This window comes from Cinclus cinclus, chromosome 4 (assembly GCF_963662255.1).
Source record: "Cinclus cinclus chromosome 4, bCinCin1.1, whole genome shotgun sequence".
Taxonomy (NCBI): domain Eukaryota; kingdom Metazoa; phylum Chordata; class Aves; order Passeriformes; family Cinclidae; genus Cinclus; species Cinclus cinclus.
The window spans coordinates 31,903,655-31,918,575 of NC_085049.1; the positions used below are offsets into that span (position 1 = coordinate 31,903,655).

The 14,921-nt window shown below is 34.3% G+C and overlaps 1 protein-coding gene across 1 annotated transcript in view; it reads left to right on the plus strand.

Annotated features, from left to right (window-relative positions):
• POT1 (protection of telomeres 1) overlaps positions 1 to 14,921 on the plus strand; it is a 57,155-nt gene that overhangs the window by 21,580 nt on the left and 20,654 nt on the right. Inside the window, exons 10-12 of the mRNA XM_062491913.1 lie at positions 1,738 to 1,868; positions 7,991 to 8,281; positions 12,226 to 12,381. Coding sequence (XP_062347897.1) covers positions 1,738 to 1,868; positions 7,991 to 8,281; positions 12,226 to 12,381 — 578 coding nt within the window. The remainder of the gene's footprint in view (positions 1 to 1,737; positions 1,869 to 7,990; positions 8,282 to 12,225; positions 12,382 to 14,921) is intronic.

Consider the following 14,921-nt stretch of genomic DNA (forward strand, 5'->3'; position numbering starts at 1 on the left):
CATAGAATGTCAGAATAGACTCTTAAAGGACTTTGTGCCTGTGGTGGGAATGTGGAAAAGAGTGATCTCAACAACCTCTGAATGCAAAAGATGATAACTTGTCATTATTGAGTCTGGGTAAAAGTCTTGGAAAGGAGAAGAGTACTAGTTTTATAGAAATGCAGAAGGTTTTTGTATCTGTAGGAAAAGTTTTATTTCTCAGTAAGCCTTCAGTGGATTTCTTCCACCACTTCTTTCACTCAAATGATTAAGGAATTTAAACTTTTAAGTTTAAATTACTGCAAAATTTAAGGGTATATGTGCTGGAAACGGAAGAATATTACTTTTGAAGCATGTGTTTTAATCCAGTCTTACATACCTGTCTTCATGTTTAGGAACTCCATTCAGAGAGTTTACATATAACAATCATCTTTTTATGACTGCCTTCCTGTAGCTTTTTTATATTAGGCAAATCTGTCACTTTTGCTAGATTGATAGCATTCTCTTTCAAAGCTGTCTAGCAATGACTTATGTGTCTGCATCTTTATAATGTGCATGATGGGGGTTTTATTGACTTTGTTTTAGAGTTGCGATGTCTTTGTTCAGTTCCTAGCTATATAAACTGGCATAGTGTCATTATCACTAGCTGCCTCATAGAATTACAGCTGAGGGAAATTGGGGTTTTTGATAATTTAATTTTTTTTCTCTTCTGTTTTTAAGAGATGAGAAGGTGTCTGTCAGAGCAAAACAGTTTTAATTTAGGGAATTTTATTCATTGTCAGTTAACATAAACATCTAATAACTTACTCAGATATTGAGAAACAAAGAAATACTTGAATACTTAGGAAGAACACCTTTCCTTCGCCTTTCCCAGGTTAAGCTTCACTCCAGACACCCCTCCTTCCTAGTCTCTGTTCCTCTGGCTATGGTTACAGGTGTGTCTTGGAAGGACAGTCGGAAATACAGGAGGTCAGGATGTAGCCTTTCTTTCTGCTGCTATTTGGTTTCTCAGGTAGATTACCAGTCGTAAAAGAGCAAATGTACTTTTACTCTGTTTTACATTTATAAGGTACCAGAGCACACATGTTCTGTAAGCTGAAATGGAAAATACAGGTTCATTTATGTCATCTGCAAATACTGCTCTGTTCTGGGCTGGTCTGCATTGTCATCTTTGTATCTTGTTTTGATTTTACTTTTTAGATCATCATTAGTAGTGAAATCCTATGAAGTTTCACTTCAGAAAGGTGTATTTCATATCTTTGCTCTAGTTTCTAACTACTTTTTCTACTTATTACTACTGTGTGACTCTATTCTTGAGATATATATATTGCATATTTTGTTGAAGTGAAGGATATGTAATTTGTGCTTTAATTTGCTTGTAGAACTCATTACCTTTCAAGAAAGCTGTGCAAAATAAAGCTTAGAAAATTATTTTAAAACATTGTAGATATGCTCCTCATTTTGTAGAGCAAGTAATTGAAACATGAAGGAATAGCATGCCTGCTGCAGACAGAAGAAGAAGGTTTGTGTGTTCTTGTACACAGAGCTGTGCTTAATCACACATTTCATTTTCAGTTATTTGGGCTAATTATCACCAAGATGGGCCATGCTTCAGTTATTATGATACTGTAAAAAAACTAACTTTGAAAAAGTTACACAGATCATAGCAGAAAAGGAGTGTTCCTCCCAGATATAGTATCTGTTTATTAATAATTACACAATGCCTGTTACTTATCCAGACACTTTTATATTTTACAGATTATTGCTCAGTTGTAACACTCGTGGACCAATCAAACGTGAAGTTAACGTGCAGTCTTTTTAGTGGAAACCTAGATTGTCTACCAAAAATTTACAAAGTTGGAGATATTGTTCGATTTCATAGAATAAAGGTATGTAATAGGATGTGGGGGGTTTATGTGCTTTCTTTTCTGCATTGAAAGGGCTTTTGGAATAATGTAGTTCTACACATACAGAAATGAACTCTTGGAGACATTGGATAAAGCAGCTGATTGTTATAACAGCTATGGTTATGGTATGGATCAAAACTGAAAGTAAACTATATTTTTTCAACAACAACGTTTATTAAAGTACTGGACAAAAAATAATGTGGTATTTCTAGATGGATAGAGTTTAACTGTCTCAAATCAGCACAATTTGTTCCTCTTTAAACTTATAGAATTGAGGAGTTTCATTGGCTCTTCTGTTTTGCAGCAGTTTATGTCAGCTGGAGAATCACTCCAGTAAAGGGGATCTGTCTAGGCTTGTTAGTGTGCAGTGTGCTCCTGCTGCTTCTTCAGTGTTAGCCTGCATTACTCACTATTTATCTGTATCAAAGGGCATGCAGGAAATTGTTTACAGCTTTGGTACTGCTTTTGCTGGGTGTTTTTCTTATGCCTGCTGCAACTGTACAAGGGAAGAGGAGCCACCGTACAGGGACTGAATGGGAGTCTTGTAATGCTGGACCACACTTAAAAGAGGTGGAGCAGAGGACCAAAGATGTTATTTTATGATTAAATTGTAACATAACCATGCATATTTTTAAATTTAATTTTTGTGTAAAATAATTATAGCAGAAATTAATAAATGTGATGATAGAGGCTAATGAAAAAAAAAAAAAAAACGTGAACAAAAAGCCCCAGAAAACCTCAGTTTACATATCTGAATACTCTTGAGAGTGTTCTAGGAAATTTGAGAGATCTAAGAAATTAGGATTGTAGGAAAGGATGATAAAAGGGATAAATACCTGTAGTGTGAAGCATGTACATTTTGATACGCTATAGCAGGAGAACAAAGAAGAAAACCCCATGTCAATAAATGTAGAAAGTCGTAAGATTTATCCAGTATTTGAGTTTCATATGGCTGAGATTGTTCAGAAAGGACTTCTTAAGTTTCAGAAACAGTCTTAAATAATTGCTCTATAGTATAAGTATTTAAAAATGAGAGAGAAATTAGCCAACTATTCTGGGTTAGTATAAAGTTTCTCTCTAAGGTCATCTAAGGTTACACAGATTCATTTCAGAAATTCAGTTGACGTAAAAAACTTGTTTATTACTTCTGAAAACTGAGTACATATTTTATGTATGTGAAGAAGGAGGAAGGAACTGGTCAGAGTAAAAGAAGTGGAAAGTTGTATGGTTGTGGTAGGTCAGTATTGGATTTTGAAGTACACATTAGGAAAATAAACAGGACCACTGTCAGGAAATGTATGCATGCACCCTCTTTTATGTAAACATAATATTGTCTAATTTCTACTATTTACTATTCTACAAACTTATTAAGGAAACATACTGATATAGCACAGGTAAGGAAAATCACTGTTCTGATTTGGCATCACTTTTTTGAGATCATTCTAGAATCCTTGTGAGTTGGTATTTTATCATTCTCCGTGAGGATGTTCAAGTATTTAAAGAGAGGGTCCATCAATTAGCTTCTCATACACACTTTTTTTTCATCACAGTTGGGCTGTTCTAAGTGGTTTCCAGTTCTAACAGGCCTCCAGCTGCTCACAATCTGTCTCTTCAGATGCATGAGCTGAGAGCTTGTTTGATTAATTTCTAAGTGAAAATGATCTAGAGTCACTAAGATGTCTTTTTCTGGATGGGAATGTTCTGATTACCCCAGAATAAGAAACAGATACTTTGGAAGTTTTCATATCTGATCTGATAGATCAGGTAAAAGTCTGACACAAAAGCCTGGTGCCAACTTCTAGGAGGGGGGAGGACCTCTTTCAGCCGCAAGCAGAATAGTAGGTATGACTTCTAATTACTCTTTCTGCAGGTCCTCCTTCACTCTTCCCTGCTTTTGTCTTCAGGCCTTAATCACCTTCTCTTAGCTTGCTGGATGGAAAGCAAGCCAGGGTAGCAGAGGCTGTAGTCTGTCAAAGCTGTGCTTACCAATGAGGACAGAGAGATACCCACAAACCCTTGAAGCATCTGCTCGTGTTCTGTCTGCCCCAGACATGCTTTTGAGGCACTTCAAGGAAGTTGACATTGATAACAAACACATTTTAAAAATTACTGCTCCCAGTTACACTGTTGGCTTCTAATGGATAACTTCTCATAGTGACAGAGGTGATGGCAAGATCTGATGGTCAGAGCTAATAAGAATTGAATGAAGAGGATTGTGCTGGAATTAGTTTGAATAGAGGGTAATTTAATTTGCTTAGTATTTGTTGCAGAGAAGGAAAATAGTAAGTGTCTTAGTAATAGAACTGGAAAATTACCTAGTTTTAATTACATTTCTGTTAACATTTGTATTAGAATTTCCTTAAATGAACTATGCCACTTTCTCTGAAGAATATTTCTAAACCAGTATCACATTGCCTGATGGCTTTTTAAATTAATAAACGAGAAATTATTTCAACAGGCTTAAGTATATAAACTTTTTGCATACAAATTTTTCCACAAAATGCTCATATTTTCAGGTGAATTGAATTGGTCAATAAAATACAATGTATTGCTCATTTTCTTTAATTTGTGTTTCCATTGCTACATTGCTAATTACTTCCATTGCTAATGTTATTTTGCAGGCAACAATTCAGGAATGCTAGAGGACAAGCTATCAGTTATGGTCCTAATATCCAGATGTGTTTATCATGTTTTCAAAAAGAAAATTTTACTTCCATGTGACTATCTTTGTTAATTTTTTTGTATAAGGTGCCTGCAGATAGTTTTGGCGGTTCAGTTTTCTTCTTTTGATGTTCAAACATATTCAGAATGGTTTAATTTATACTTCAAATTATTTCTCTATTTCATTAGTATCTCTCTGTTCATACAGCTGGAGGTAAACCAGGATGACATTATTAAAATATAAGAAAATATAATCAGCATCCTGTATTATCCAAATTGGTTACACTGTTTACTTAGGATGAGAAAACATTTACAAAATACAATGAAATATACCAAATGCATTCTGTGCATTTTTTTTCGTGGCAAGATACTTTCCTTCACACGAGTATTATCAGTGACAATCATAAAAAAAGAAAAAATGTTCCTTCATAATATAAAAACATGTACATTAACTTGGTGTATGTTCTTTCCCTAGGCATTTTTTGATATTCTAAGATGATCTGTGACTGCAGTGGTTTCATAATAGTCCTTTGCTTCTATAATTTAACAATCAGTTTTGATGGAAAACTGCTGTGGAGATGCTATTATTCCAGCTTTATACACTACTTACTATCACACTTTTCCATTTAGTGAGATGAATAGCACCATCTTCAGTGGGGAAAAAAAAAAAAGATGTATTTTACTTTGTTGTAAATCTCTATATAAAAATTTCAATATTAGCTTATTTTCAATAACCGTATTCAGCATAGTGTTGTACCCCATAGAAATCACTAGAGTTTATTGTCCATGCAGTCTAAGGTGACAATTCACCTATTGTTCTTTACAAAAACTATGCCAAAGACTCCTGCAATATGTATAGGAATTTACTTGCTTGCCTAGAACAAGCCAAGTGCGTTTTATCTGCTCCACTTCTGTCCCTTTTGAGGATATTTTTATTTAGCAACCATTATTTATTGAGAATATTTAAAATTCTCAGGGAATTTTTAAAGAGATAGCTGTCTGCCCCCCTTCTCTGTGAACCCTCCCCCAACAGGTTTTTAAAAAAAATAGGTCCATGTCCTCTAGAAATGACAAAATCTACTAAAGGGGAATTGTTGTCATATATAGAAGTCCCAGATTGAGTCTTTTATAAGTTTAATTCAGTTTCAAAATTGTTTGGAAAATACAATATGTTTACAGTATCAGTGCTTAACTTGATATGAAATCTATTTGAGTGCCATAATGAAACAGCATTTGCCCATAGATTTTGTTCATTTTACACTCCAGTGATCCCTCATCACTTTAGCAATGATTTGTTTTTAAAGGACAAGCCCAGAGAATTTCTGTTGACAATCATCTGTTCTGTGGGTCTGGCATAGATAATTTTCCAGCTGCAAAATACTTGGTTCTGTAACCCATTATGCATTTTTTCTCCAGTTTTTTATGTTCACTAAATAATATCGTTATTTCTGTTTACATTTGAGAGGACTCAGTGTCTTCTCCACCTGCCTGTACTTGAGGACATCTGGTTTTGTTAAAGATCATTGTTAATTTTCTCATCATGACAGTTGAGATTTACCTTCTTACATATTTTATTTATTTTAATTTTATGATTGCCTCTTCCAACATTAAGGCTGGTTTGAGATTCACTTAATGAGGGTACCAGGAGGTGTCAGAAGTACAGTATGTCAGCCTGCTGAATGCTCAAAGCATGACATAAAGGATTTAGGAAGAGAGCAGAATAACTTAGGGTGAAATATTGGTGGAATCCCTGGGAGACAAAGTACTTTCTGGTTTTGTGAAAGGCTTAGAGCCTTCACAGAAGACTAGGACAGATTTTTTACTAAGAAAGAAATCAATATATTTTATGATGATTTAAAAGAACTAGTGATGAAATAAATTAATAGGTAAACTAGAAATCAAAACACTTCAAGAAACATTTGACATGTCAGACAAGATATGAAAATATTCTTGAAGTATATTTTGATACAGGATGAATACATAAAAGTGATGAGAGTTTTCGTCCCCTCTGGATGTTACCTGTTTAGAAAAGCTATGAAATATAATGCCAGTGATACCAACTAAAGTAAATCTGTGTGTTTATCTTAGATAACATCTTACAGGAGAACTTGTTTTTCCAGATCATAGATAATGGGGAGCAAACCGATTATGAAACCATGTATTTTCTTTATTTGTCCTTTAGCTTTCCCTGTATTTTCAGTATTTAAACATAAAGGTTAAAAGATAGAAGCTTTTCGGTGTTCCACTGGAGAAAAACTACATCCAGAATTTGTGTTCCATTGGTCAGGTCTGAAGAATGCTTTAGTAAATCAAAGTTTATCTTAGAGATGACTCTTAATGCATTTATGCATTATGTCAGAGTAGCAGGGATTAAGAGAGTTCCTGTCACCAAGATTGAACTGCTTTGTTTATGAATTTCTAAGGTCAATGGATGCCTGGTTTGTGTGCTTTTTAAATTTCACCATGTTTATACAATATAGGTCTAAATCATTGGCAGTGTTTTGCTGTTTAGAACTTCTGACATGTTTTGCATGTTCTGCACTTTCGGATCAGTGGGATTTTCAGCCATTTGAAAGTTGAGCCCTGGGAATCCATACTAGATTGTCTTAAAAATGATATGTTTATCTGTGTTATGGCTTGCTTGGTAACCTGACATTACTTAAAAAGGGATGGATCAAAACAGACTGTTTCAGATTTCTGGATAATGAGTCATGCAGTGCTATGATATAGATAAATCTATAATTGCAGGGAGCAGTAGGACTAGACTAGACTCTTGAAGGAATGCTTCAGACTTTAAATACTATGTTTCATATGGCAGCAGCTACACAGCTAAATCAGCAGGATTTGGGAAACCTGCCATGAGCAGGGCAGTAGACATTGAATAATGGTGATAGCTGTATTCATAATTCAAGGAATGAAAGCTCATCACTGTTTGCTTTATCGAAAAAAAAAATACTTCCTTGGACTGATTTTTTTTTTTTTTCCCCATTCCATAATTTTTGGAAACGGGACTATTGTAAGGGGCCAGAACCAAGAATCCGTAATACCTTTGCCATCACTCTGCTTTGTAACCCCTAAAAATTAATTTTGTTCGTGCCTTAGTTTCCCCATTTATAAGAGCAATCCTGATACAATCCCCACACAAATATTTTGACACGTGCAAATAAAATACTCTGCAAATATGCTGTAGATATAAATGTTACAGATAGTTATTAGTCTACCTCTTCAAAAATTTATTGTGTGGTATTATATATCTGCTTAGACATTTTGTTTTCTTATTAATTTTACCTTTTGTTTTGTTTTTATTTTGACTCTGTTCTCCCAGTAGAACCAGGAGCAGAAATGATCAGTGGTCTATTTTCCATGCACATGATAAAGCAGAAATGTATTTGTTTTTCCATGCAGTGCAAACTTTTTTTTTTCTCATTCATATTTTATTACAGATCCGGGAATACAATGGACAGATGCAGGGAATTACCAGTGGGGGATTTGCATCCTTAACATTTGATGGAACTGTAGGAGCTTCAGTAGTTCCTCGAACTTCTAGCAGAGTGTACACTTTCATGGATGAAGAAAAGAAAACAATAGAAGAACTACGTATTTGGGCAGCCAGTAATATTTCCATCTCTGAACCAGCAGCAAAATTGTCTGGTGTTCAGCCAATGCTGTTCTTTGATCTCACTTGTCAACTGGTAGGAAAAGCAAAAGTGGATGGATCTTCTTTTCTTCTTAAGGTAGACTTCCTTTTTAAAAACAATTTGATAGTTTTATTAAGACATTGTGATACATTTTTCTACAAAATAGACATATTAATTTAAATAATATTATGTAGATAAATATTTTAAGTGTAATCAAATCTGTGATCCTTGGCTATTTTGTTTCTGTGAAAGCAAAATAGAAAGCCCAGTTGTCTTTGAAATTAATCACCTGATTCGTTTTTTTTTTTTAGAGAGGTTTATTAAGGTGGCATTGTGTAGATCATCATTTCACAAAGATTTGTAGATAAATATCACAAGATTTCTTAACCTTGAATAATATTGTAAGTTTTAAACTTTATCCATGTTTCCTAGTTAGCAGCATTTACTTCTTGTTCTTCTAGATTTGCTGGATATGATTAGTGCAGTAAGTAGCACTGCCTAAAAAAGAATGAATGGATTATGTTATCTTGATGGATTTCAGGTAGCTTCTTTTAGTTATGCATAAGCACTTTGGACATCTTGGACATCAGTGCTCACTGAAAAGAAAAAATACAAAGTGCCACAGAGCAGGAGATCAGATTCTAAAGGTGATCCTTAACATCAGCTAAATAAAAAGGAGGTCTTTATAATATTCCTGGTTTTAGTTCAGTCTGAAGTATCAGTATGGTGTTACTCCAAACTCTTTATTTTTTTACTTGATTGTTAAAACATGAGTAATGATCAAGCTGTTACTTTCCACTTTATGACTTCGTAAAATTATATAGTGGTTCTACAGTGTTAAACGGAATTGTTACAGTATTTTTAGAAATAGCACTTGGCATTATTCCTTCATTGAGGCAGCAGAGATTTTTCTCATACAGAACAATGCATTACTACACCAAAACAAACCTTAAGGGCATGTAACATATTCTGCAACTGCTACGAATATTTGCATTTAATTATGCCTTATGGAATAGATGTCAAATGAGACCCAGTGAATTTTCACGACTTTATGGACTGTAGTTAATTTGTTCATTAATAAATTTATCTTCAGCATTGAAGGACCTTTTGCAAGGACAGAGACAAGTGCTTTCTTAAATTATTGATTCTTTATACGCTTTCGTGTCGTAAGACCTGAAGTAAATTTTGTCACTTTTATATAGTAAAGGTGATGACTCAGGGAAATATTAGGATGGAATTAGGTAAAAGTTTGAGGTCAAATAATGGTAGATTTTATTTAGCATAAAATATTAAATACTTAAATATGTATTACAATACATTGGACAAGCTTAAAAATTCTAAATGCATTAATATTCTGTTGCTAATTTCCTCAGTTTTTCAACAATGGCAAAATCTATTTCTGATATCAAATGCTGGTTGTGGTAGAAAAGAATCCTTTCTGAAAACTTGTAGGCAGATCTGTGATTCTTTCCTTAATCTGTTATTAAAAAAAAAATAAAAACAATACCAGCTCAAATTAAGTGTTCATTACATATTATTTTATTGTATTATTTTGGTTATGCATTTTATAATAATGATTTACATATATTCCAAGTATATCAGTGAAATTAATGGTTGATTATCCAATGAAAAGTCATGATTATTTTAAGCATTGATCTCATGTACCTAGTGGAGAGTGCTTCAAGGACAGCTAAAATGAATTTCAGCAGTTTTGTGCATCACCTGTAGCATAACTTTTAAATTAAATTTGACAAATTAATACCTATTTGCACAGCAGCAGTTGGACATGGCATAAAATTGGTATCACAGACCTGATAGTGTTTACCCTTTTCTGAGAAATTTGTTATTCAGATTGGTGGAGACTAAAGAATACACACTAGAAATTGTTCTCTCATTTATGCCTCTCTTAAGAGTTTTATTATTCTTCCTTTCTGTCCATCAGTTAAACTGTGTGTATTAAGGTAAGTCCTACAGTGAGCATATTCTGCTGAAGGTAGAAACAGGTATTTTGTCTCTCCCATTTCAGTGTTGATCAAATGTTATCACTAACTTTTCTTTAACTCCAGTCTGTTCATAACTAGTAGTAGAACAATATGTTCTTCTTATTCAGAATTAATTAAACCAGTTTTGGATTTTATTCCAGTATTCATTTTTGAAACCAGGACAGTTTGCAACCAGGATGTTTTTGTGTTTTGTGTAAAGTAGAGCTGCCAAACTCCTGAGGTAGAGAGCTTTTATCTGGTTTCATATTTGCGTAAGAAAAAACCCAAACCCGACTACTTCTGAAAGAATTTTTTTTAAAGAAACATCACTAGCTTATAAATTCCTCTAAATGGTGCCCTGGTGCCAACCCTGTAGGTTCCTCTGGAGAAGGACATTTTAAAACTAATCACCATCCTTTTATCTGAAGAGGGAGCATGCAGGTTATATTAATCCATTTGTCAGATCATCTCTCCAGTGTAGAATTACCAAAGTGTCCCAAGTAAAGCCAGTTGAAAACTAATTGAAAACTTGACAAACCTAAGATTCTTTACTTTGTCAGAGTGACTAAATTTGTAACATATATGCTCTAAATCTGTTTTCAAGCTGAGTTCTGGAAAAGATGTGATAATTCAAGCAATAGACAACCTCTCTTTCAAAGGTGGTTTTTAAGTATTTCATGGTGTGGGATCAGAAGATAACAGGCTTTTTTAAATCTGTGGCAGCATATACCACCTCATTATCTGGGTCCTTCAGAATATACCCTTATTTAGCAGTATAATTTGATGTCATGGGTCATTTTCGCTGTGAACAGTTTTTCCCTTTTATCTCCTGATTCTGGATGCATGTTCTGTGAGTTATTCTTAGTGCATTTATACGTGGCTTTGCTGATCCTTAGGTCTTTTTCTGTGGGTCTGTTGATCCAAAGCAGTTAAGCGTAAGGGGTAGAAATCCTTTAAAAATTAGGTTTTAGTGTCTTTTTTCTTGCCCTCTGCAGTGCCAAATTCATGGGACAAAGCACTTTGATATCACAAACTCTCTGAAGATTGGAAAATAGGTTCTTCTGTCAAACCTACCTGTATGAAATCGTATGAAAACCAGCATTTCAGAAGTATTGTCCAAATGCTTCTAGATTTTCATTTTACTATGCCAGTATATCAAACCATTATTTTTGAGTCTTTGGGAAGAGTGCATCTTCAGAAACTCAGGAAACTATAGTTTACAGAGTAACATTTGGGTTAAGAAGTAAGATTTTTGGGTTCAAGGTGTTAAGCCTGTCAGTGAACTTAACCTGTTCACAACACTTTGATAGTAACTGCTTTCACTGCAGTATTTCAGATATTTCAGTGCTTGGAGTGAATCAGGGATTTAGCTTTAGACAAAAAAGTTTTGAATCCTTGTTAATAAATATAGGTTAAATACTGATGTTTTTCTAATATGTTCTGGATAACTAGAAGTGTATACTGATATAGGAGATCATCAGTAATTAAGTCAATATATGCTGTGTACTCAGTCTTCACGTACTGTAGCTGGAGTGCTTAAAAACCCTGTATAGCAGGATTAAAATATTAAGTACAGACAGTTCTGCATGTGATGAATTCTGATAGTTGTAACAGCTGACCCTAAGATTGTCTCAGCTGGTCAGAGCATGGTGCTGAGAGCACCAAGGTTGAGGATTCAATCTGCATGTGGACTATTCACTTAAGAGTTAGACTTGATGATCTTTGTGGGTACCTTCCAGTTCAGAATATTGTCACTTGGTGCTGGATAAACAGCTGAGCTTTTGCTAGAGCTGTTATTTTACTTTTTTTATTTAAATGTTAACAAATTCCAGGTCTTAGCACTTGATTATGTTCTCTGTAGAGGTTTTTTTTTTTTTTTTTATTCTCTGTAAGGAGTAATAACTTTAAAAATCCTGTAAGGTCTAATTCAAGTATTTTAAGGACTTTTAGACTGAGACTACAGCTAAGATCTCTTATTGTTAATAATTTAAAAAAAGTTATTTAGAGTCTGAATCTAAAGTATTCTCAGCACACTGAAATAGTTCATTTGCTTTGCAGGTTTGGGATGGCACTAAATGTCCCTACCCCACATGGAAGGTGCCTGTGGAAGCAAAAGACCTGGAAGGAGAAAAGGTTCTTCTTCATCAGCTGAGAAACCTAGCAGTGGACATCCTAGTCTATGATAATCATGTACAGCTGGCAGAATCACTTAAGGTAGTGCACAGTTTGGTATCTCACTATCTTTTTGTGGCCTGTTTTCTTCTTAAATGTCAATTCAGAGAATGCATCAATTCAGTTCTGCTGTAATTAGTTTCATGTGCCTCTTTCCTTTGCTGTATTTCCCATCCTTTTATTTGAATGCAAAATTTCTTCAACATGTGTTGAACAGGTTCATTATCTGAAAATTGCCATGAAAAAATTCTTCCAATTAAGCACTTTCCAGACACTGTAATATAGTAGATAATATAATGAAAACAATGCACTCAGAAAATGTATTCTGTGCTTTACAATTATTTTAAAATTACACAATGCAGTGTTAAACCTTTAGTCCTGTTAAAGACCCTTAATTCTAAAGTCAATAGAAAATTTTCTGTTCTATAAGCTTCTGCAGTTTGCAGTGCAATCTTCATTTAGTAGGTCAGTAATGTTGATTATACTTAGAGAAAACAACAACATAATTAAATATTAGATCTTCAGCAATACTGCCATCTTGCTTCTGAATACAGGAACTTAGCAAAGAATGCATGTTTCATTTCATGCCTTGCACTCTGTACTCAAGATCATTTTTATGAAAATATTTAGCAGAAAATAAAGATAAGTGATAACCTTTTTATATGCTGGGGCTATCATCTAGCAGACATGAACTCACTTTGATAAATTAACACACATTCACAAGTAAATTACATGTAGCAAAATAAGTGTAAGAATTTGTGTAAGAATTCATAACAAAAGTGACAGAAGTATTTCATTACTTACAAGGTCTCTTCCAGAATTTTTCTCTTGCTTGGTGTAAAAAAATGACCTTCTAGTGAAATGGTATGTTTTGAATATGAAGGAAAAATGTATTTTCATATTAATAAAACAGATTTTCTTGAGTAGCTGATAATACTCCCTTTAGTATTCTCCCCCATTTATATACAGAAATTGAATCGCATACTGAGTATGTGATATGTGGGATGTTTTCATCCTCTCTCTCAATTTTTTACTTCCCAACCACTTGCTCTTTCACATTTCTGAAGTATTTTTACCTTTGCTGGACACTGCACTGTGTAGCAGAAGCTTTAATAATTGTTAAGTGACCCTCCCCCTTGACCTTTTCTGGGTGTTTTTCTTCTTCGGGCTATGTCAAAAGTTGCAGTAGTTTCAGTCATGCAAGCTGCAGAAGTTTCAAATTAAATAATTCTTGTACACCACATTTTAGGTGCTTGTCTTAATGGAGTTATCAAAGAAAAAGGGCTCCTATGCTGACACTCATATGCTGAAGTTAAACATCAGAAATATTTATTAATTTCAGATTACAACATTTAGGAATAATTGTATTTCACAGAAATATATATGTATATATATGTGTGTGTGTGTGTGTGTGTGTGTATATAATGAAGTTTGGGTGGGGGAACTCTCCCTAAAATGGAGGATTAGTGGAAGTTATATCATATAATAAAAAAGTATAATTGAAATATGTATGAGATTTTCTTGAGTTCAGGGTCTTGTTACACAAAGTTTTTTATAAGAAATTCATTTATGTAGCAGTATAGAAGTGGCAAGTATTTAGTGTATCCACATGCACCTTCCCGAGTGTGATTAGATGTTTTGCCAGTTTGGGGTTTCAGAAACAATAAAAAGTGCACTATTTTTTAGTCTTCTTTTCTACACTTAACACTAGCTTAGAGTGGCCCTTTTAAATGTAAATTGTTACAGAATTGTTAGGTTACACTCTCGCCTGCTTCTGTGTACCATTTGCAGTGACGGTTGCAGCTTGGATATGGTGTTTTATGTAGGAGCAATCTGTTTTGCACAACCTTGATAACAAGAAGGGCAGATTTAAAAAAAAACAAAAACCTGAAATAGGTATTCTTATTTTGAAATTGTATCTGTAGGCACATGTTCAGACAAGGAAGCTCTGAGTAAGTACTACACATAAGAGAAAATGGGTAACGTATTACAGGGAATTTTTGGCAAATCCTGGAGCGCAGTGTCAGGGATATTACTGCAAGGATTTGTTAAAAATTTCTTGCTTAGATCATCTGTTGAGGGAAATTTTCTAAGACAAATAATACTGAAAATGGGAAGGACTTTAGTTAAAGGTACGTTGAATGTATGTTGCAGTTGATACTGTAAGTCAACGTTTTTCCCCTATATTTACTGGCCTCCCTTTCCTGCTGGGCAAGACTGACTCTTCAGCGTTTGGTGCCTTAACAGATCACAAAAATAATTTTCAGAAATCTCATCTCTGAAGCAGATTATTACCTGGAAGATAAGGACATGGCAAGACCTACAGCTAAACAAAGAAAATGGTGTTCACTGCTTTTGCTTGAATTTCCCTCTTATTCTGGTAATGTACCTGGAGTAGATGAGGCTTTCTCATTCCTGTAGGAATCCCAGCGTACAGCTGTCTGGAATACAGTCATACAACATTCTTTAGCTTTATGCCAGTTTTCCAGAACATCTCAGGGTACACTGCCTTTGCTATGCAGTTTAGAAATAGATCTGTGACATGAGTTTCTCCATCTGGGGCATTTTGCTTAGATGGTAAG